The sequence below is a fragment of the Xiphophorus hellerii genome, chromosome 5 (genome assembly GCF_003331165.1).
Source record: "Xiphophorus hellerii strain 12219 chromosome 5, Xiphophorus_hellerii-4.1, whole genome shotgun sequence".
NCBI classification, from domain to species: Eukaryota; Metazoa; Chordata; class Actinopteri; order Cyprinodontiformes; family Poeciliidae; genus Xiphophorus; species Xiphophorus hellerii.
The window spans coordinates 25,039,548-25,060,969 of NC_045676.1; the positions used below are offsets into that span (position 1 = coordinate 25,039,548).

A 21,422-nucleotide genomic window follows, 5' to 3' on the forward strand; every position below is an offset into this window, starting at 1 on the left:
TGTGGGTATTTTTGCTAACAAAACTAAATGGAGAAATATGCTAGTGCTCTTTGAAATCATTCATGGTTGGCCATATTAACCCGCGACCGTCTGTCACCTTCGGCAGACATTTTGTTCATTGCGAACTTATTTGGACTTTAACTTTGTGTGTTAAAACCTCACCTGGAAAAGCTGACTTCACCTGGAAGAGTTTGGGCGCCTCAGTGGATCCACGCTTCCGGCTTGTAGACGAGCGTAAACGAGCTCGTGAGACGCCACCGTTTCCGGATGCGTACAGGAAGGCACGAGGTGTTTGGTGCAGGGCCGGAATTTAGTTTTTCAGGGACCTAAGACTATATTTACAATCTTATTAGTAAATATAAATATTTACAAATAAGTAAATTAGGGGACATGGCAATTTTCTTTTCTTTTCCGTTCCCTCGCTTCCCCTTCTTACGGTGGGCGCTGTACCTTAATATAAGGTTATGTGAGGTTTTTCCATGTATGCTAATATCTCGTTGTGAAATATCTGAAGTTTTATATCTTTTTCTTTAGGATAGAAAGGCACCACAAACCTATGATATAAAAAGAAATTTTCCGTAGGAAAGAAATAAAAATACATCCTAATTTGGACTATTTCTGAGTTATTATCACGGGTAATAAGTCATTTGACAGTTTTGAATGTGTCTCTGTTGTGTTCGTAGTCTGAATGGTTTAAAGGGCTGCTTTCAGTGCCGCTCCATCTCAGCCTTAACAGACATAAAAATGCAGTAAATAAATCGATTTTCAATCAGTGTTTCGCACCAAACAGTTAATAATAAAAAACATGTTTTCACTGAGGCTCTGTGAGGGCCATATGAATGAAATAAGTAATTATTGATATGACAGGAGCATGCGGTGGGTGGTGGGTGTGTCGATGTGGTGTGGCTGTCATCAAGTATGAATTGAAGGTTACTGGCCTGCTGGCTTTGTGTGTATGAGGAAGCGGTGAGCGGGGCGGTCAGTCCTTGCAGAGTTTGGAGCATGATGATCAAAATGGAATAAATCGATAATTGTGACAGAATAAAGAAAAGGTTTGGAGTTGATTGATACACGGACAGATGAGATTCCCTGAGTTAACCCAGTGCGGCCCTTTACCATCATTAGTTTGCCGTGTTTTATAATAATAAATTGTGTTTATTAAGTATTTGGTGCAAAAAAACTGATGGAAAGTCAATTTATTCACTGCATGTTTATGTCTGTTAAGGGTAAGATGGAACTGAACATGAAAACAGCCCTTTATATTATTATTATTATTTTGCCAAATTAGTATTGAATTTCAAGGCAAAAGAGGCACCATGTGAAACAATTACTTTTCATAAGTTTGATTTTAAGGACATAAAATTTGGTGGGGCAGCTGGGGGTCAAGGTTCTACTGCAGGGTGGCAGTTGCTCCCCTTTGCCCTTATGATGTGCCCCTTTAATCAAATGTTACATTCTCAGTAACTCAGTAGCATTCTTACCAAACACTTTCTTACTCTTGAGTTCTTGGATGGCTACCTTTTACTTTTACTTGAGTAAAAACATGTTGAAGTAGTGCTGCTCTTCAGTAACATTTTTGGCAACTGTTCTCGCTTCTATCTTTTCGTTAAGGATCATTTAGGTTTTGTGACTCTAGGTCTCCTGTCTTTTCCAGTGATTTAAAGCAATATTTCAATTAAAATACCATGTTATTTGGAGCATGTTAAAATATATAATTCTGGGGGAAAGAGAAATGGGTAAAAAAAAAAAAAAACAGAACAATTAAAAGCAGTTAAAGCTAAATATATGTAGGTCTAACTTAGTTTCTGTGAATCACTCTATGCCATACAATATACAACCCAACTTACCAAAAATGTAATAATTTCAAATGATCATGTGTCAGACTATAATTGAGTTCAGCATTTACTTTCAAGGCTTTCAAAAGCATGCTTTACATGTTGTGAAGATGTGAAGATTTACTGGGGTTTATTGGGTTGATGTAATTTTAGAGTTAGGCTGTCTTGTTTGCAACAGATTTTAAATTTAAAGGGGGAATCAATAGAAAAATAAATAAATACATTTAAAAAAAGAACACTGACCGTGTACGACTTACTTGAAAAGTCTGCAAAGAGATCGCCTTTGGTTTTGCAACACTGAAAAAAGACTGGACCAGTTTCCTACAATACAGTCCGAATGGAAAAGTTTAGACATTTTTCAAAGAACTAAGCTTACTGAATGTAATTTTAGGATAAGAGTCTCATTTTTAAGCACAGTGGATTTGAGAACTTGTGTAGGAATCTGTTGAAGTTTTATTAGTTTATAACAGTGTAGAGCAGATGTGTCTGATGAGGTCATGGTAAACTAATAGAGACCAGAGAGAAAAAGCATAACAGTGCTATTGCTCCATTTTGCCACCAGGTGTTACTCTGGTCTTAACGTCAGATCGCAGCAGCTTACATGGGGAGGACAAAGACTGTTCTAAATTAAATAATGAACCTGCAACAAAACTAAATCTCAAACTTTATTAAACTCATAAACAAACACTTTCAACTAACAACTGTGCGTTCTACATTAAAAAAGAAAAAAAAAACAGTCAAGCACTAAACCAGAAAACAAAAGACAGAGGGACAGAGTAGTAAAGTGTTCAAAGTCGAGTGTTTTAGACGTTTAGCACTCGGTTACAAATGTTTACATCCAGCACTAATGTGAATTTGAGAATACATGGATGATCAGTCTTTAGGATCTGTGTTGGGTAAAACTGCTTGAATACAAAACATGCCTTATGAACACAGCTTGTCATTTATGATTACATACATCTGTGGGTTTTACTAGAGCTTTACAAATTATTAGTTGGGTCGATAACCCCCTAATTTTCAATTTATGTCACAACGAGACATTCCCACCGATTTAGAGTTACTCTGTACTTTTTAAAATTGAAACAGAGGGAACAGTATTTTTTGATAGTTAAAAAAATGGTATTTTCTTTGGGGGATCCTGAAAATTATAACTAACCAGTTATAGATGCATATAAATACAGTAAATATATTTTGCAACATGAAGTACTAAAAAAGTTATTCACCAAACCAAAAGAGTAACCTGAATCCATTCAGATGTGCATTTTTTCCTCCTCAAGCCTGTTTTTTTATCATTAAGGACAGAAAGTTGCGTCGCCTTACAGACAAGTTTAAGAAAGCGATTCTTTTCGTTAAAAAAACGACAAGTTGTTTTTAAAGCTTTAAATCTTTTACCAGGTTTTTCTCAAATAAATATGGTACATATAAAGTGACACGTCTCACAATAGAAAGCTTTAAAACCGCGGGAATATGTGCATAACGGAGCATGTGACACAAAAATGATGCGTCACCTCAGATGTTTAGAACAATTCTTCTGTATATCTGTTATCTTTTGAGCCTGAGCTTCATTGTCGTCTTTATAGAATATACTATTAAGTTGACAAGAATTTTGAAGGGAAGTAATGATAATGGCAACACATCCCCTTTACAAAACAGCACTCATAACACTGAATCGATGTCACGAACAGGAAGAAAATGACCATTTATTTTCAAAACTAGACTCTTATTACTGACACAAAGCGTGCATCTCCTGGTTGGTGAGCACAAAGAGCTGCTGCTTTTAAGGTCTTAGCCAATCCAGATGCACAAAATAATTATTTTCACAAGATTTACCAAACGATAAAGTGGCTGATGATGGAGGTCATGGACGATTGGAGGAGGATGAAGGTAGCCATTGTTTGTTTGTTTTTTTTACACGTTTGTCCGACACTTTGGGAAGATGGGTCCTCCCTCAAGCCTTCTCTTTCTTACTGCAGACGGAAAGAGCAACTCAGAGTTACAAAGATAAGCCAAGCACAGAACTTATAAGACTTTGATCAGATGTGAATTTCACAAATCTGGCCTGTATGGAAAGGAGGGAAGAAGAAAGATATTTTGTTTAGAAGAAAAAATATAAGAAGCCTTATTTGCAGTTTGCCACAAGTTACGTAGAGGAGAAGGTGCTCTGGTCAGGTGGAATCAAATGAATGAGAAAATGTACAAAGTGATGAATGCACCTCATTCTGAATAAACCATGCCTACTGTAAAACACATGGAAGAGTAAAGTGAAAAAGCATCAAGATAGGTCTTATATTAAAGCAGAGAAATTTCTAATTGTATCTGGTCATTTACAGAAAAGAAACAGTTGAAAAACAGAGAGAGTACTTAAAAGAAATTTTTTTAAACTCTGAAACTGGGCAGTGGGAAAACAAAGAAACAGAGGAATAGAAATGTTTGAAAAAGAAAGAAGAGAAATGTGAGATACTGACAAGAAAATATAGAGAAAAAAAACACAAACAAAAGGTTTTATTTTGAGGTTTAAAGGAGCTGAAAGCTGAACAGCCTTTGAACAACTGGTGCCATGATGATCCTCAGGGTTATATACGAGCGAATGAATGTCCGACGCAGCGCTAATGAATCAGAACTTCTTTTATCGTCATTGTGCACGACGAAATGTTGCAAAATTACTATTGCAACATTTTTATATATATATATAAAAATTGGATTATATTATTATTATTAAAATGTAATTTCTGGGGATTTGGCTCCAGGTACGGTCACCTCGGTAACGGAGAAGTTAGCAATTGCCATAGATGGAAGGCATTTGATCAGATTGCTTCCAGGTTTCCTCCGTTTGAAAGCTTTACAGACAGATCCCACCAGGAAAATACCCAGAATTCAATGGGTTGGGGCGGATCCACCACAATGATCTGAGTAGTGTGGCAGACTGACTGCGACCCAATCGTGGATTATAGACAGATCCCAGTGAGAGTGGGGAAGAGTTTATATGCTTGAAGCTAAACACAAGATCAACGACTTATTTATGTGATTTTTATGACAAAAACAGATGACCAACATCCAGAAATAACTATAAAAAGGTCAATTTTGTTGTTTGTCAACCGCCAAAAGACATCAAAGAAGAAGAAGAACTACTATCCAAAGGATGATCCGGTTTTGGGCTACTGAGCGCACCAGGAATGCAAATGAACAGAGTGAACCGAGCACATCAAGAAAACAGAAAGGTGGAAAAACCCACAGCAGAACAGAAGAGACGTCTTTAGATTTCTTTGAAAAGCAAAATTTCCATAGAAAAGCTAAGTAAAAAAGTGATGGGGTCCTGCAGATTAGCAATAAAGCCCAAGAAGACGAGACATCCAGAAGCTGCATCATTAAGTGGAATTGTTCTGACGCTCTTGAAAAGCCGGGAACAACAGGATCATTAAAAAGAAAAGAATCAATAGGAGGCGCTGCGGGAAGGCGAAGCAGAAAAGCTCAGAAGGTGGCAGAGGAACTGGCAGCGTAAAAAAGAAGTGAGAGGAATTGCTGGCAGAAGAAAGGGAAACCTGAGTGACTGCACACCGTGGCGACTGCGTCTCATATGGGTGTTTCTGGTTTTACTTAGTCTTGCACTTGAACTTTTTTCCAAAGGCTCTCTCCAGCTCAGGAACGGACAGAGTGAAGGTGAAGGAGCCGTCCGATTCTGACCTGACGACCCGGGCTTTAAGATGACGACGACGGCGAGGTGGCGGAGGAAAAACAACGTTAATTATGGCAGATGGAAACACTTAAACTCCACTTAGAGATTCACATTACAATCCTAAAAAGGGTGTTTGCTAACTGACACCATAAAGTTTAAATCCATGTGTTTATATAAAGTAATCTATAAAATGACTTGTACATGCAAGAGGGCAGAAAACACTTCCTTTCCTTGTTACATTTTGTTCTCTTCTGTCTTTTCTTAGTTCTTATGTCACGACTTGGGAAGGCTCTGTTTTCATTGGCCGTCCCAACCGAGTTACCAACTGATGATATCACTGCAGCTCTCCTATTGGGCTCTGAAGTAGGACTCCAGCAGATAGAGTGGAGATAAGGTGTCAGCGGCACTGACACACTCATCAGCCAGCGCTGCCAAATGCAACATACTGCTGACAGGTTGTAAGGAGTTACATAAGCAGCTCGGGTTTCCAGGATCTGCCGAGTCCAGCATTTGCGTCACAACTTTTATTTTCCCTGAAACACCCGTGTTCGCATAATGCAGCGATGGATCCTACGTGTGCAGGTGTGGACGTTTGTGTAAAACCCACCCAAGTCGTTGTTGTTCATCATGGCGTTGGAGCCTCGCAGGCGCGGGCCCTGTTGAGTGAAATGATAGCCGAACTTTAACAAGGTGGTGTTTTTCTCCAGAATGCTGGCTATCTCCATCTCCACTTTGTTTCCCAGCGGCTGGCTCTGGAAGGAGGGAGCAGTGCAAAGAGAGAAGAAGAAGAAGGAGAGAAAGAGGAAGAAGAGGAGTTAAGAAACCACTGGCATCCCAAGCAAGCTTTGGCTTCTGATTGGGGATTCCCTTTACAAACTCAATGCTTCAAATTGTGTAATCATCAACTTTTAGAACTTTTGTTTTTACTTGTATTCACTATTCAATAATTATTACTTCCATTTAGCATAAATACTGCCTCATACCTCCTGGTTTTAGTTAGCAGTGAGTTGTATGGTGAAAGATTTTTATCATCAGGTGATGTAATGACAATGTTAATCTGTTTTTTGAAGAAAATATTGTTCATCATAATCCTCTCTTTTAATTATAAGAAAATATGTGATATGTTATATTAAACACACCGCCCACAGTTCCTGCACAGTTCTTATGGTGTGTTCACAGACGCGTTTTGCGTGTCAGGCGCGTCTGCTTTGCGTTCACAGTCTAAGCGGAGGCACGTCGAGGGCCCGGTGAGGTGCGTTTAAAGCGTCTGGTGCGGCGCGATTTCAACAGTTTGGAGCGTTTGACGCGTCGAGCGCATCCAAAATTCTACATAGACTTTGAGTGTAAACCAGACGCGCCTGACGTTTGGTGTGAACGCACCAAAAGTGCACATGCATCAAACTTGAAGCGTCAGACACGTTTTGATGCGCGTGACGCGTTTGGTGTAAACGCACCATAAGAGTTTTTATAGCTCGTCAGAAACTTGTTCATTTCACACTTGCTAGCTTAGCTAACTATGCTAGCTTGAGGAACAAAATAGTTTGATGAATTTAACTGGCTTTGTTAAATTGATCAGAAAGAAGAGCGTGGCAAATAACATTTCTAAACATTGTTTTATACATCTGAACAACTTATATTTTATAAAAATTATTGAAAAACAGATTAAATTCGAATAAAAAAATGTAATTAAAAATTTGTTTTAAAAAATAATAAATTTTTAGTAACACTTTATTTGAAGGGGTGTTCATAAGACTGACATGACACTGTCATAAATATGACAACATCTGTCATGAACATGAAGGGGTCTTTATGAATATCTATGACTGTCGTCATGAAATGTCATTCGGTAATAATGACACTTTTAATGCAGAGTTGTGCTAAAAGTTGCACTAAAAGTCCATTTAAAAAGCCAAGGGTGCTTTATTTGGTAAGTAATGACAGTTTAATGCAAAGTTGGCACTTTTAATTTTGTTTTAGTGCAACTTTTAAAGCAACTTTGCATTAAAGTGTCATTATTTACCGAATGACACTTCATAACAACAGTCATAGACATTCATAAAGACTCCTTCATGTTCATGACAGCCATGTTATATCATTTATGACAGTTTCACGTCAATCTTATGCACACCCCTTCAAATAAAGCGTTAACCAATTTTTCTTTTTAATTTTTGGATTTTTTTTCCCGTCTTCCCTCCAATTTTCTGAGGCCCGTACTTTGGAAAAAAAAAAACAAATCTACTACAAACGCAGAGATGGCAGAAAAAGGTAGCGTTTCTCTTCGTCTCCTTCGTTCTAAGTGATAAATATGGAAAAAGAACAAATGCCGAGGCGTGTTATGAAAAACGAGTGAGTCACTGATGCATAACTGTGCAGTGTGACATCACTATGTAATCTAAAAGGCATTAGACTGAAGTGGTACAAATGGCTTGTGTAGAGTGAATCCGCCCGCAGCGAGCGGCATGCGGGAGTCGGCTGGCACCTGATTGTCGATTTTAATCTCCAGTAGTGTCGCGTTATTCTGCAGTGATTCAATCAGGGACAGGATTCCAGCCCCGGTGATGAAGTTTGACTCGACATTCAGACTCTTCAGAGTTGAGTTCACCTTCAGCATCTCTGCCAGTGCCTGAGGAGAAACGGTGCAGGAATTTAGCTAACCGTTTGCTATGAAGGGATGTTATTTTGTGTCTATGTAGGTGAAATCCCGGGAGGCTTACAAAAGCTACGGGGTCGTTGCTCCTTGTTCCAACAATGCTGAACCTTTCCACCACGGTGTTCTTCATTAGTGCTTCGGCGTAAGCCTTCAGTATTGGGATGGGGATATTCTGGGTAACAAGGAGAACACGGTGAAAGAGCAACACGTTGCATTTCTGAGCAAGACGACTCAAAAATCTTAAAAGCTTCAAACATAAATAGATTTAAAACCAGCCTATCCAGTGGTTTAAGTTTAAAACACTTTTCCGACATAAAAACTGGATTTACGCTTTGACAAGTCACGTTACGGCAGTTAAACCAATTTAAAAACACAGACCACGTGGAGGAAAGTGAGGCTTACAGAAATTGCAGCGTCTACCTGAATTGCAGCAGAATTTAAGTTTTCCAAAATACAGGTTTTGTCAGATGTGGACATTTACAATGATCCAGTTATAAGTCTGCAACATAATTTAAAAAGAAAACATTAAAATTACGACACATGTCCATTAAAATTGAAATGATTTCTTCTACACAGCTGAATATGTTTACATTTGACCAGGGCTCTGTCTGTTTTAGATTACTTAACTCTAAGAATGCATTGATGAGACAATACGAAACAGCAAAAATGTTTATTCAAATAGTTTAATTCCGTTATTTTGGAAAATAATTTGTATCCTATTTTTGTGCAGATGGATATAAAATTAAATATTTCATTTTGATAGTATAATTGTAGGACACGGTGTGTTTTTCAAATGAAAAATTCTCTCATTTGGAGAACAATGTACAGAATATATGTTGTCTTTTTCTTCTTTTTTTTCAAACTATCTGTAAATCTTCCACAGTGGGTTTTTCGATCATATGGTCCGTTGTCGTTATTAAGCGTGATAAAACATTCCCACCTTTATGTTGTTGAGGTTGACCTCCACCAGGTCAGGATCGTTCCTCTTTATCCTCGTCAACGTTTCCTCGACGTCAGTGGAGTTGGGCTCCTCGTCTGGGACTGGTTTGTACTGGGTACACTGGATCACACCTGGGAGGCAACATGAGATTAGCTGCTGTCGCTGTAAAGAAATTAATCTGAGGGGAACAAAACTGTTTTTTGTTGGACACAGAATAAGATATTCTTTACTCAAGTCATTCGTCATGCTTTGGAAAGAGGGTCCCATCCAAATAACAAAGCTACATTTAAAAACGCCGTTGAGAATTTTTTTTATTTCTTTAATACAGTTAAGTTCATAACAAACACATTGGGATTACCATGCTAAAATAAGTCAACAATTCTCCTGTTCCCTCCCATTTACCACTGTTCATTAGAAAACCTTCGTGACCAACACGTTCAGCTGGCGGTTCGGATACGGATTCATCTGCTGAATAAATTTGGAAGTGTTAAGCTCTCACACAGTTTAAAGCTGAGAAAGACCAACACAAAGCGTCTCCTCAGAAGATACACAATGGGTTTCAAAGCGTGCGCGTGTCCAAATGACGAAGAAAAGCTGTACAATAGTTTATAAAATTCAATGTAAACAGATGACTCAGTAGAGTCTTTTTTCTTCCAGGCGAAAACATGTTTAATTTGAGCCTGAAACAAAAGCAAAAAAACCAAAAAAAACCAAAAAGCTGAAGATAATTGTCTATTTTAAAGTTAGTGTTCTGGTTCTGACTGACTGAATGATTGTTCCGTTTAAATCCAAGCCTGCTCTCGTCAGCGTTTCTCTGCCTGGCGCCACATAAACGTGTTTCTGTCAGATGAACGCTGGTCCTGTTGCGAATGTTTCCATACAATCCAATAAACTTCGAGTGAGTTCATATGTACAGCGTGAGCAGATGTGTGTGTGTGTGTGTGTTTCATGTACTGTTGAGGCCTTGCTTGTTGACTATGGTGCTGCTGGCCAGCGCTTCGTAGTACTGCTGGTTGCTCATCAGGGTGTGCATGCCCAGGATAGCTGACAAAGCAGAAGACACCAAAATGAAAATCAATACAGTCTTAAATCTGATAGATAAAAAGGCCAAAAGCACTTAGTGGTATTTATGACAAGAGTGAGCAGATTCCAAAACTTATTCACATTTCCATGCTTTCCCAGATTCGAATGTGAAAAGTTTTTTGGGGCTTTTGGTTTTTGTTTGTCTGAAGACAAGAGACAAAAATGTGAATGGCAGACAGAAGAGATGGATAAGTGCATGCACGAACAATAATAATAATAATAATAATAATAATAATAATAATGAGTCAAATCATTTTTTGTGTGAAAAGAGCTAGGAGAAAAAACTGAAAGGTATCGACTAATGTTTTTTTTCAGTCAATTAAAGAAATGCGTGACTACATTTTTATGCAAAAAGCTGTCAGCAGCTAAAGTCACAAATTTGATGTCACTAAAAATTCAGTTACTACATTTTTTGAGTGTAAAAAATGCAGTTAATTGCAATTTATTGTTATCAACTAATCAGAATTTCATCCAAAACTATATATTGACAAATCACAACAATATTTTCAATTCAGAAATGCTGGCCGCAAATAATTTATGCCGTCCTAAATCATACATAGATGTTTTTTTTAATGTTATGTCTAAACAATCAAACCCGTTTTTAAACTGCTCTTAGCTTTGTGCACGTTTCCTCGTTTATTTTGATGATTTTATCCTCCATGGTGAACCTGCAGGTCCTTCAGGTTGGAAGGCGTCTTTGCCATCACCCTAATCTTTAGCCACTTCCACAGATCCGATTTAATTTCAACATCAACATTACTTCCAACCAGAAGGAACATCTTCCAAAAAATCAAAACATTAGCTTAAACCTAAATCTATCAGGGGTTTGAGTAGGTTTGGGCTTAACTATCGGTATGAAATGCAGATTGAGATGAAATGTTACTGCAGGGGTATAAAAATGATTGAGATTTTTTCGTGCCAAACATTGTTTGCTCATGCATCAGCAAATGTGTCACGTCTAGAAAACCATAGCACCAAGGTTTACAAGGAGAAATGAACGAGAACGCAGCATTTTTGTTAACAATAAAAACCTCATTAACAGGAGAGGGATCCTCAAATATTCCATGCAAACACAGTGCAGTGTCATTAGATACCCAGGATGCGGCTCAGTTAATGGATACAGATCCAGCAGAAGTAGGATAGGAGAAAATGGTGAAACCGATGGAGAAATGAAGGGGTGGGAAGAGGAGGGAAGATGGAAGGAGTGCTAAAGGAAATGGAGAAATGAAGAGTTAATATGAGGGGAAACAAGGGCTGGGAAGGCCGAAGACATCTTCATTACTCATTACAGAGTAAGTATGTGGAAGACATTTCTGAGGTGTTACATTAGAGGGGATCCAAGTCTGGATGAACTACCTGCAATGTCGCAGAGTTCTGCATCAGAGGCACTGGCCAGGGCTTCCTCCAGCTCCGGCTCCAGGGTCACGTTCTCTATGATGGGGTCCACCCTCTGTTTTGGGACCCACGCCTTTCCTGTGGTCGGTGGGAAAGAGTTTCATACAAAGCCATTTGTTGCACTGTGGCACCAGAGCAAAACAACCGCATCATACCGTCTGAAAGAAGGTTGCATGTTTACCTGAACCCGTGTAAAGCTGTAGCTGCGCAGTCCATTAAGTGTTTTACTGATACTTAAGCAGATTTTAGTGGTAAGAGAAGACATGAAATATTCCAACTGTGTAGTGGTAAGAATTAATTTTTATTTACCTTCAATACAAAACTTGATATCCTTATAGGTTTTTCAAAAGTAGCGGTACAAAAAAAGCACTAACCCCCCCCCCCCCCCAAAAACAAACAAACAAACAAAAAAACAGGTTGCGATCTTAAGAAGTTTTGTTTCTTCTGATGAAAATCCAAAGTTCAAAGAAATCTGCTTTCCTGATGTAAAATGATTAATGGTTTCTTTAGAGAAAACGTTGGTTCCTACCTCTCTTCTCGCCGGTAAACGGCACCAGGTCTTCTTTGTCAGGATGCTCCTTGGCCTGCTTCTCCAGGTGGGCCAGCAGGTCGTCTCTCTGAAACGTTCCTGTTGGTGCTTTCTTGGTCTGGTCCTTCTGTCGAAGGCCAGCAGGCAGCAACGCATTCTAGGCAGAAAGGAAAATTTAGATTGTTTTAAATGTGGCTTTTTCGAATCAGGGAAATCCTGATCCGTCTTAATTTTCTTGTATTTTTCTTAGTATTGCTGAGGTGTTAAAAGTAGCAGTATGTAACCTTTATAGACAAAGTTTTTTTTTGTTTTTTTTTTACATATTTGTTAAAGCTGCCACTATTTAACAATCTGTTAAATAATCCAGCTCCTCATCTTCTCTGTGGTCCTATTGACATCTGCAGAAATACATCACTCCTAGTGAGAAACAACCAATCAGAGACAGGAGGAGGGTCGTAACGCTGTCAATCATACTTGTGTACACCCTGACCCTTGCTCTCTGCTAGGCTACAGCTAGTTCCTCAGAGCGGATTCTGGTGTGAATGTGCAGACTAGTTAGCATGACGGCAGAAAAACAGTTTTCCTGTAACGGTAAGTTGTTTCTCCGACATTAGCACATTTAGCAACGCTTACCCAAAACTGATTGTCTTTCTTCCTACCTCTTATTGTTTTTTTCCTCACAAACAGAAGGAAGACGAGCTTGATATTTTCTCAGATTATCGGTCCCATATTATATACTGTATGCATGGTGACAGTTTTTCCGTCAGAAAAACCTCTGAGACATTATGCCGTCTTGTTGGTCGGAGTTCAGAGCTTTTAAAGTCGTCGCACCTGAGTTGAGCGAATTGCAAGTTGGCAAAAGGTGTGTATTTCTCTTACAATTAGCAATACAAGCTAACAGTTTTCTCTCTATTTTCTGTAACACAAAATGAGATGCAAACTATCAGAAATTCTGAATTTACAGTTTTACTAGCAATGTCGAGAGAGAGAGAGAGAGAGAGAGGGAGAGAAAGAGAGAGAGAGGCGGGGGGAGAGAGAGAGCAACACTTTCAGCAGGTAACAGGAAGGCTGAATAAAGTAAAGCAAACATGTCCTGTTTAATCCCTTTGAACCGTAATGGAGGATGCTGGATTTGGAAGGTAAGGATCCACCTTCTCCACAAGTTTCTATGGAAACAGCTCTTAATCTGTGTCTTTGCTTTGAAATGTCAGGGAAAGTTGGATTTACGGCAACCGCTCTCACACTCTTGGCATGATAACAGATATAAATGATAATGACCACTCACACCAGAAAGGCTACGAAAAAAAAAAAACAGCCACAGTCACGTCCATCCACAAATCAAAAGAAAATGAAACTGCCAGAAAAGTAGGATACAAAACAGATACTGCTAGTAAATATAACTCCCTCATCAATCTTCCTCTTATCTTTCCTCTGCCCAGCGGAGGGATCAAGGAGTTTCCCACACCATTACGGCACATTCGTTTTTTCATGAAGGACCAAGAGTGAAAACCAGATCTCTTGGAAGCTCTACTTATAGCTCCATATCTTATCAGGGTTCTCAGCACTCCCAAGCCTCCATGCACTCCAGTCTGCCCCTCTCTGCCTGTTGTCAGTCTACCCTCAGGGCTATTCCAGTAAATAAAAGCCGGCGTGGAGCAACAATACGATTTTCAAGAACTTCCCGAGGAATTTGCAGTCAGTGAGAGGTGCACTGTTCTTGCCGAGCTTTCTTTCTCATCTCGGCTCTGGATGACTAGCCACGGTACCAACTTATTTTTAACAACAGTAGAATCTGTTTCTCTCATCTTACACAGCTAAATCCTTCACCGAGCCTGCCAGCAGCAGGCATGGGCCAGTTCCCGGTATCAAGGTTTAACAAGGTTTAAAAAAAAATAAATGGAATGGTTTCAAAACCAATAACGATCTCTTTAATAAGATTCCAGAGAAAACACTGGAGTGAACAGAGTTTTTCTAAACCGCATGGAAAACAGTTAGGGGCAGGTAGGCGCGTCCCCCTCCTCAGCAACTTCCACCTACGGTTTTCAGCAAGTGAATTTTCATCTTGGCGAAATATTCAGTTTAAAGCTAAATATTTAACATGCTAACTAAATATTCAGTTTGAAGATAAATATTGAACATGCTAACTAAATATTTAGTTTAAACATAAATATTTAGGATTTTAGCAAAAATATTTAGATATTTAATTTTCAGACTGAATACTTATCTGGCTCATTAAATATTTAGTTTGAAACTAAATATTTAACTTGCCAACTAAATATCTGGTTTGAAGATAAATATTGAACATGCTAACTAAATATTTAGTTTAAAGATAAATATTTAGGATTTTAGCTAAATATTTAGATATTTAATTTTCAGACTGAATATTTATCTGGCTCATTAAATATTTCGTTTGAAACTGTGACAATTATAAATTAATTAATAATACGACTTTAAAAAACAAACCCCCTATCACAGGCTAAATAACTGAAATCGTTGATGCTCATTTTTGACTGTGCAGCTTTATGAATCCAAAGACTATGTCTTAAATTTTTATGTCAACAAAATCACCCCCGTCAGCCGACACATAAAAAGTGCTTTTGCCTTGAGCACTAACCAAAGAACACCAATGCGGCAGTAAATAAACCAGCATGTTTCAATAGATATAAACACAAAGAGCCGAGCCAAGTCCAGAAGTCCAACAGTAAGACAACACGTGTACTCCATGTTCTCCTGATGACAGTATTATTGCGCTCATGTTCCGTCAAAACAGCTGGCAGAGTTGTTGTGTTTTTTTTTTTTTTTTTGTCCTACGTGGGTCTTTTTCAGAGGCTTTACCAGAAGTGATGCAGGACGTGTCTCTCCACGTCACATCAAACGGACACTTTAGCGTCGTGTGCGCCCCTGCCCGTCTGCACAAGCGGGCACAAACAAATCCAGGCGCGCGTCGTCCTGCTTACGTCATGGAAGCCCCTGCAGTTGCTCACCGCTGGCATCCGCCTCGCTAACACACATGCGCAGTCCTCCACGCCGAGCCCCACCAGTCATTCCCTTGGCATGGAGCGGGGGCTCCTGTCTCTGCAGAAGCAGCGAGACATCCATCTGAAAGCTAATATAGCTCCCCTCACAACCATAGCTCACGATAAGTAACAGTGTGCTGTCAGTGCATTGCAGAAATGCTGTTAGCACAAAGACAACACAGTTACCCCTGATGCATTGTATTCTCTGTGGCCGTACACACGACAATAAGAACAACAACAACTCTGGCAAAACTATATATACATCTCTTTCACATTTTTATTATTATTATTTTTTTACATTTCAACCACAAACCTAAGAATAAGAGGAGACGAATGAAGTTTGCACTTTTTTCATATTTTTGCTCTGTGTGTGTAGTTCTTCTGGAAGAAATCAAAACAACTAGCTCACAGTATTCTAATTAAAAAGAAAGAAGAAGAAAAAAAGGTTGCCGTGCGTCATGTTAACGGTTCCTCTGAGGCAGCCTGACCCCATAACTTTGCAGTGAAGAGAAAATCATCTCGACTCTTTGTTTTTGGACCAAAGTGTGATAAACTCACGTCAGGATCGAGCTCCTCCAGCTCGTCCTCTAACCGCTGCAGCTCCTCCTCTGACAGCTTCTTCAGCAGCTCGTCCTCGTCCACGTCCCTGTACTTGTCCATCTCCTTCTTCAACAGCGACATGATGAGCCGCACACCTGGAAACAAACGGCGTCGGTTTCAATGTGGCAAAGCAATTGGAAATTATATAGGAGTCCATCTTGATGTAGTTTTATTAATATAGATTTGGTAAAACATCGTCGAACTGCATCCTCACCTCCACGACCTCCCCGAACCGGAAAGACGAGACGAAAAAGACAATCGAGCAGGAGAATGTGGACTTAGTTTGAAAATATCTAGAATGATGGAGGCAGTGGACTGAACAGAGGGCAAAAAAATTAATAAATACAGATCAAGAACCTGGAATTTGGAAAGAACAGAAAAAAGAACAATCATAATTTACATTCACCTCAGCGATGCTCACTCACGTCAACGGTAGGGTGAGACCAAAAGGCAGCCAGGTGTCCAAACTGTCAGAGGGATGGAGCAGCAGCTGTAAGCAGCAGAGGCATAAAGGTTCTCTGCGTGAAGGCTGTTGTCCCACATCACATCATGATGATGATGTGACAGTCATCATCACATCTGCAGTAGCTCGTTATTTACTGAGTCACTGACAAATGTCTACACAGCAAACGGGAAACTGAGATGGTGTGCTCTCCTGAAACACGCCGTAAAACAGACACTATAAAGAATTGAGGGAACTGCGACACAATGGGAAGCCTAGCCATCTTGCAATTCACAGGTTGTGGGTTCAATTCCAGTTTTCTCCAGTCGAGTGGTGATGCCCAACCTGGGAACGGCACTAAGCCGCAGGTTTCCTTCTGATCTCATATCCGAGTGTGAATCCAGTGTAAAGCACTCGCATTTAACTTCTCTGGAAATGCAACATGATTACGCTTAGAGGGTCGCAACACGTTCAAGTAAACAACTGTATTACTTATTAAAGCTACAGTGTAACTTTTCTGAAGAATATGGATTTTTTTGTTTTTTACATATTTTTAAAACAATGACTTTGTCATAAAGCAGGTAATCTGTGAAGTAAATCCCATGCCCTGCCTCCTCCCAGTTCTAACTGCAGAAATACACAGCTCAGTCTGAAACAACCAATCAGACGCAGGAGGAGGGCCTTAGCGCTGTCAATCACACTTGCGCACACACTGCTCACACACTCCCCCTTTCTCTCTGCTGTGCTACAGTGTCTTCTGGACAGTTAGCAGTGTCATGGATGCTAAGGCTAGTTAGCATGACTCTGGATAAACAGCTTTCCTGGAATGGTAAGTTGTTTCTCTGCCATTAGCACATGGAGCAGCACATACACAAGCATAATTGAAAGTGTTAAGACCTTCCTCCTAGCTGTGATTGGTAGGTCGCCATATAGTAGCTCAGGGAGGAGGAGGAGTAACTTGATTATCTGAGTCTTATACAGTCACGCCATGTTGGATGCTTTAATAAATATGTAAAAAAAACTTCTTTCTTTTTTTTCTAATAGGAATCACAAACTGTAGCTCTAAGTATGGCAAATGACCAATGCAGCTCCAACATCCTGGCCCAGCTAATCTGGATTTATAATAAATGAGAGTTTACTAATTATTCCTTTGCTGAACCAAACAGAGTGTCAACACACTAAGTGAAAGTGTGTTTCATGCCAAGATGACTTAGGGGACCCACTAATTTGTTTCCGTCTTCAAAAGTTCCTTCAAACGCTACAGCAAGGGAGATGTGTTTAGATGCACTTGGCAAATATGTCCCTGCATGATCATTTTGGAGTCCGCAGTAAATTATTAATCACAAAATGTTTTGCATTGAATGAGTATAGATATGCTGCAAGCTGTTCTTTTTTCCCTCTGTCTGCCAGCAGGTGTTTTTCCATGGTCAGGAGAAGCCAGGTCAAACCCACCTTTATTTTGTTCTGCTTTCTCCAGGATCAGCGAGAGGACACGTTACCAAAACACAAGATCAAGAACTGGGCTGGAGTCCAAATAACACTGTCTGCAAGTCTACTGGAAGACGCTGGTGACATCAAACAGACCACTTTCCTGTATCTGAGTTTCTACAAGCCTCTGCTCCAAAACAGGACCCACAAACTCAAAACCCAAACTGGAATAGGCTGATCCGTCTGAAACGGTTTTAACAGCAGAAGTATTTTTCTTCTTGTATGAAACACTGATACGTTTCAGTAATCAGAGGGGTTAAAAGCTTTTGCAAACCTTTACTTATCAGGAAAACTGGATGGGAAGAGAGTTTAAACGTCATAAGACTGCCTACAAGAGAAACTGACTCGTTAGTTTAAAAACAATCTCTGCTAGAAGTCAATCCAAATAAGAAATATAAAATGGAAAATTAAGCAAAGGAATTCTGTTAGTTGACAGATTCAACTAAAAATAAATTGGAATTACATATTCAAGCTCAAATGAATACATAAACCCGCATTACATTTTAGTTAGGTGTCCTTTAGCAAGTTGCAAAGAAAACATGGATTTTGTAACCATCTGCAAGCCTTTTGGTATAATTTTGGTTGGATATTTTGCCCACATGTTTTATCAGAAATAGAAGAGTTTATTTAATTTTTCTTCTAGCAAGGACTTGTCTTTTATGCACAATGAGCAAATTTTCAATTGTGGTGCTGTAAGAAACCCCCAACCATGTCTGCTCACGAAGTTGTTACTTGAGGTGAAGTAAAATATACGGAAGCAGTCCTCCATCTTAATGATCAACCCACTTTGTGGAACGTACCACTACTACTGGCAGCCGAACTAACCCTGAGCATGATATAACCACCACCATGCTCAACACTGAAAGCCTCATTGACAAGCACGTTTTGTCCTGGTGGACAAACAGCGCTCTTGTCTGACAATAAAACATTGGCGAAGCCTTCAGAGTGTCGATGTTTGAATGTGTTCATTTTAGAGCAGAAGCTTCCTTCTTCTTCAGGGACCCCTCAGCTACTCGGTGAGTTATGACCGAAGTGTTTGAGCCGATTTTAGTTTACATCAGGCAAGAGCCGCTGTTGCTTCTGAGCTGTTCCTGAACAGCAACGTCCTTTGGTCTGAGAGTGAGAGGGGCAGAAGGTTGAACCTTGGAGACAGTTGAGTTGCGTCAACAGCACAATGACCCCAAACACATCAACTGAGCGTTTCCACCATCAGTTGGATTTTCTCTGGGCAGGTGGAGTCGAAACCAAATGCCTAACATGGCGTCAAATTAGTGCGACGGCGAACACGACGCAATAGTATTTCTCATGCTTGTCGCAACCGGTGAGGTTTTCCGGTACCCCAAGCAATGAACTGTGTTGTGTGACCCCAGTAGATCTACCATAACCGTACTGTTGTGCTACTGACCTACAACAGAAGAAGTCCCACCTATGGTGTGGTACGGGTCAGTTGCTTGGGTCGCTTTTCCGACGGAAAACGGACAAAATAGTGAACTGAACCACACCGACTCATGTCGTACTGTTCACGGGAAAGAAGCCATTTGTGAATTCTGCTTTTGAAAAAGGTGAATCCCAGCCAGGACATATAAATTAACTATTATTGTTAAAATAAGCCTTCAGCCAGAATATAACAGTAGCTTGATAAGTGGCTGCAGAAACTGTGCAGTTGTTCTGCAACTTCCCCAAAGTCCGTTTAAGCAAATGTTGGTGAACTTATTAGAGGATGTGTAATTTTGACAATATGTGAATTCAAGATAATCCACATAAAACTCAAGGATATGTTTTTGGACATTTGTTGCATCATATTTTGAATATTGGAATATAATTAAAATCCTAATGCGACTTTCAATACCACAGTGAATAGATGTCCACCGTTGTCTGCGATCGAGATCAATCACCAAAATATCTTAAGCAGATTATTAAATGCTCAGGAAAACTGGAATTTATTCACCTAAATTGTAGCTGAACATATTTAGGAGCAATGTTATGTCAGTATGCTGCATTACTTCAGCTGCTGAATTGCACAGATTTCTCGAATGGGTCAGTAGAAAACAGCTGAGGGACAACTGGTCCGCCTATGTTAGCCGCATGTCATAACATGCGTAAGAGTGCTTATCTTCTGCATTAAAGTGTCTACTTCGCAGATAAACAGTGGGAATTAAAACAATACGCGACAGCATGTCAGCGTGGACAGATTAACTGAGATCTGTACACGTCACAAACTCCTGCCAAACAAAAGTTGTCAGTTTTGGTTTCTGGAAACAGGAAACTCCTTTATGGCAGCGTTTTGTTCATTTTGGAGACCGGTGAGGGCTGTGTGTCATAATAACCTGTGTGATGAGTGAAATGTAAAAGTACTCCGAGCTTTCTTGGACTTGACTGCATTCTATAGGGGTCAAAATGTCATGTTTCATCAAGGTTACCTCACTTCACTGGGTGTATGCATGGGGTTAGGTTTGCATTTTGAAACGTACATCATTTAGGAATAAATAGGGTGAATATCGATGCTTAACTAATATGAAACATTGAGAATGAGAAGAATATTCCTCCATGTACAAGAAACAATATGCTTATCCAAACTCAAAAGAAAAATCATGGCTGCTCAGGAACTAGTTTGTTGTGGAGAGAAATATTTAATTTCTATAAACACTGCAAACCTGTTTCATAAGCAAAAAAAATATACTTCCGCCATATAAAGTGAAAGTTTTCCCACACATTTTTAAGAAGACGCTCTCTTAAAGCGCTGCTGCTTTGAATAAAACTTTCTCCATGCAAAATCAACACCGTCAACTAGAAAAGCATCTTCACCTATTTGGCTACTTTATTGCTCGCACACAGTAACTTTTGCATTAATTTACGTACCTCCTCCGGCGCTATTAATAGCCGGTCCGGCTCTACTGGGTGACAGCAACGAATACTTTGACCAGATATGGTTTCCCTTTGGAGCCGCAGTGAGAGCTGCGCTCGGCTGCAGGCGCACTAACCGGGGGGAATCCGCCCGAAATAAAAACCCGCTCCGCTACACGGAACCGGCCATGACCCGTGGACAGATTGGTTACTGAATTCAGCAGACGTCGAGGCGTCCCCTCTCCTCTCCCGTCTTTGCTCAGCTCTTGGTGGGTTTGCGGAAAGCTGAATCTAATCTCCCTAAAACGGCAAAGTCAACTTAGGGAGAGGTGATCCTCCTCCTCCTCCTCTTTCTTCCTCCCCCCAACACGCGGCTGCCCTGTCACTCCAGTGATGTCACGAAGAGGCGCTGCGTTCATTATCGGACACATTTGTTTTTGCAGTTTTCTCGAAAGTCGTACTTAACTTTTCGATGTCTTGAAACGTCAAGAGGCGTTTCGTACCCGCTTTGGCCACAAGTATATTCTTTGTATTTAAAAAAAAATAAAAAAATTATTTCACTTTACCACACACAATTTTCTAGATTTTCCAATGGCATTTTGTCCATGAGAACACAAAACTTTGTGACGAGACTAAGGCATCCGTTGATGATAAACTTTTGCAAACACCAAAAACCATTGATATGATTTACTATTTTAACTATTAATTTAGCATTTCCTGTCGCACGGCGTTTGTGTCTGTAAAGAGTCAGACAGTATTCAGTGACAGTTTTGTTACCACCACCAATGATGAATTTAAAATCCATCCATCCATATTTTTTGTAATTCCAAAAATGCCAGGTCAGAATAACATTTTAAGTCCATTTGTTTATCCCTACCAGACTGCTACAATGCTTCTTTAATTGACTCAAACTGGAATAACTACTT

General features: G+C 39.7%; 1 protein-coding gene across 3 annotated transcripts; it reads right to left on the reverse strand.

The window, feature by feature from the left end:
• Positions 1-2,487: 2,487 nt before the first annotated feature.
• On the reverse strand, positions 2,488-20,862 carry tmod1 (tropomodulin 1). 3 transcript variants are annotated; one of them, XM_032563944.1, is made up of 13 exons: positions 20,512-20,862; positions 16,148-16,212; positions 15,937-16,037; positions 15,681-15,817; positions 12,106-12,262; positions 11,538-11,654; positions 10,053-10,142; positions 9,099-9,229; positions 8,223-8,330; positions 7,988-8,131; positions 6,116-6,260; positions 5,391-5,529; positions 2,488-3,802 (listed from the first exon to the last, which is right to left on the reverse strand). In XM_032563944.1, exons 4-12 carry the CDS (start codon positions 15,801-15,803, stop codon positions 5,426-5,428), a joined length of 1,119 nt encoding a protein of 372 aa, XP_032419835.1. In that variant the 5' UTR covers positions 15,804-15,817; positions 15,937-16,037; positions 16,148-16,212; positions 20,512-20,862; the 3' UTR covers positions 2,488-3,802; positions 5,391-5,425. The 3 variants fall into 3 exon arrangements, with proteins under 3 accessions (XP_032419835.1, XP_032419836.1, XP_032419837.1); XM_032563945.1 differs by having other exon boundaries at positions 16,129-16,212; XM_032563946.1 differs by lacking the exon at positions 5,391-5,529 and having other exon boundaries at positions 20,512-20,861.
• Positions 20,863-21,422: the final 560 nt, after the last annotated feature.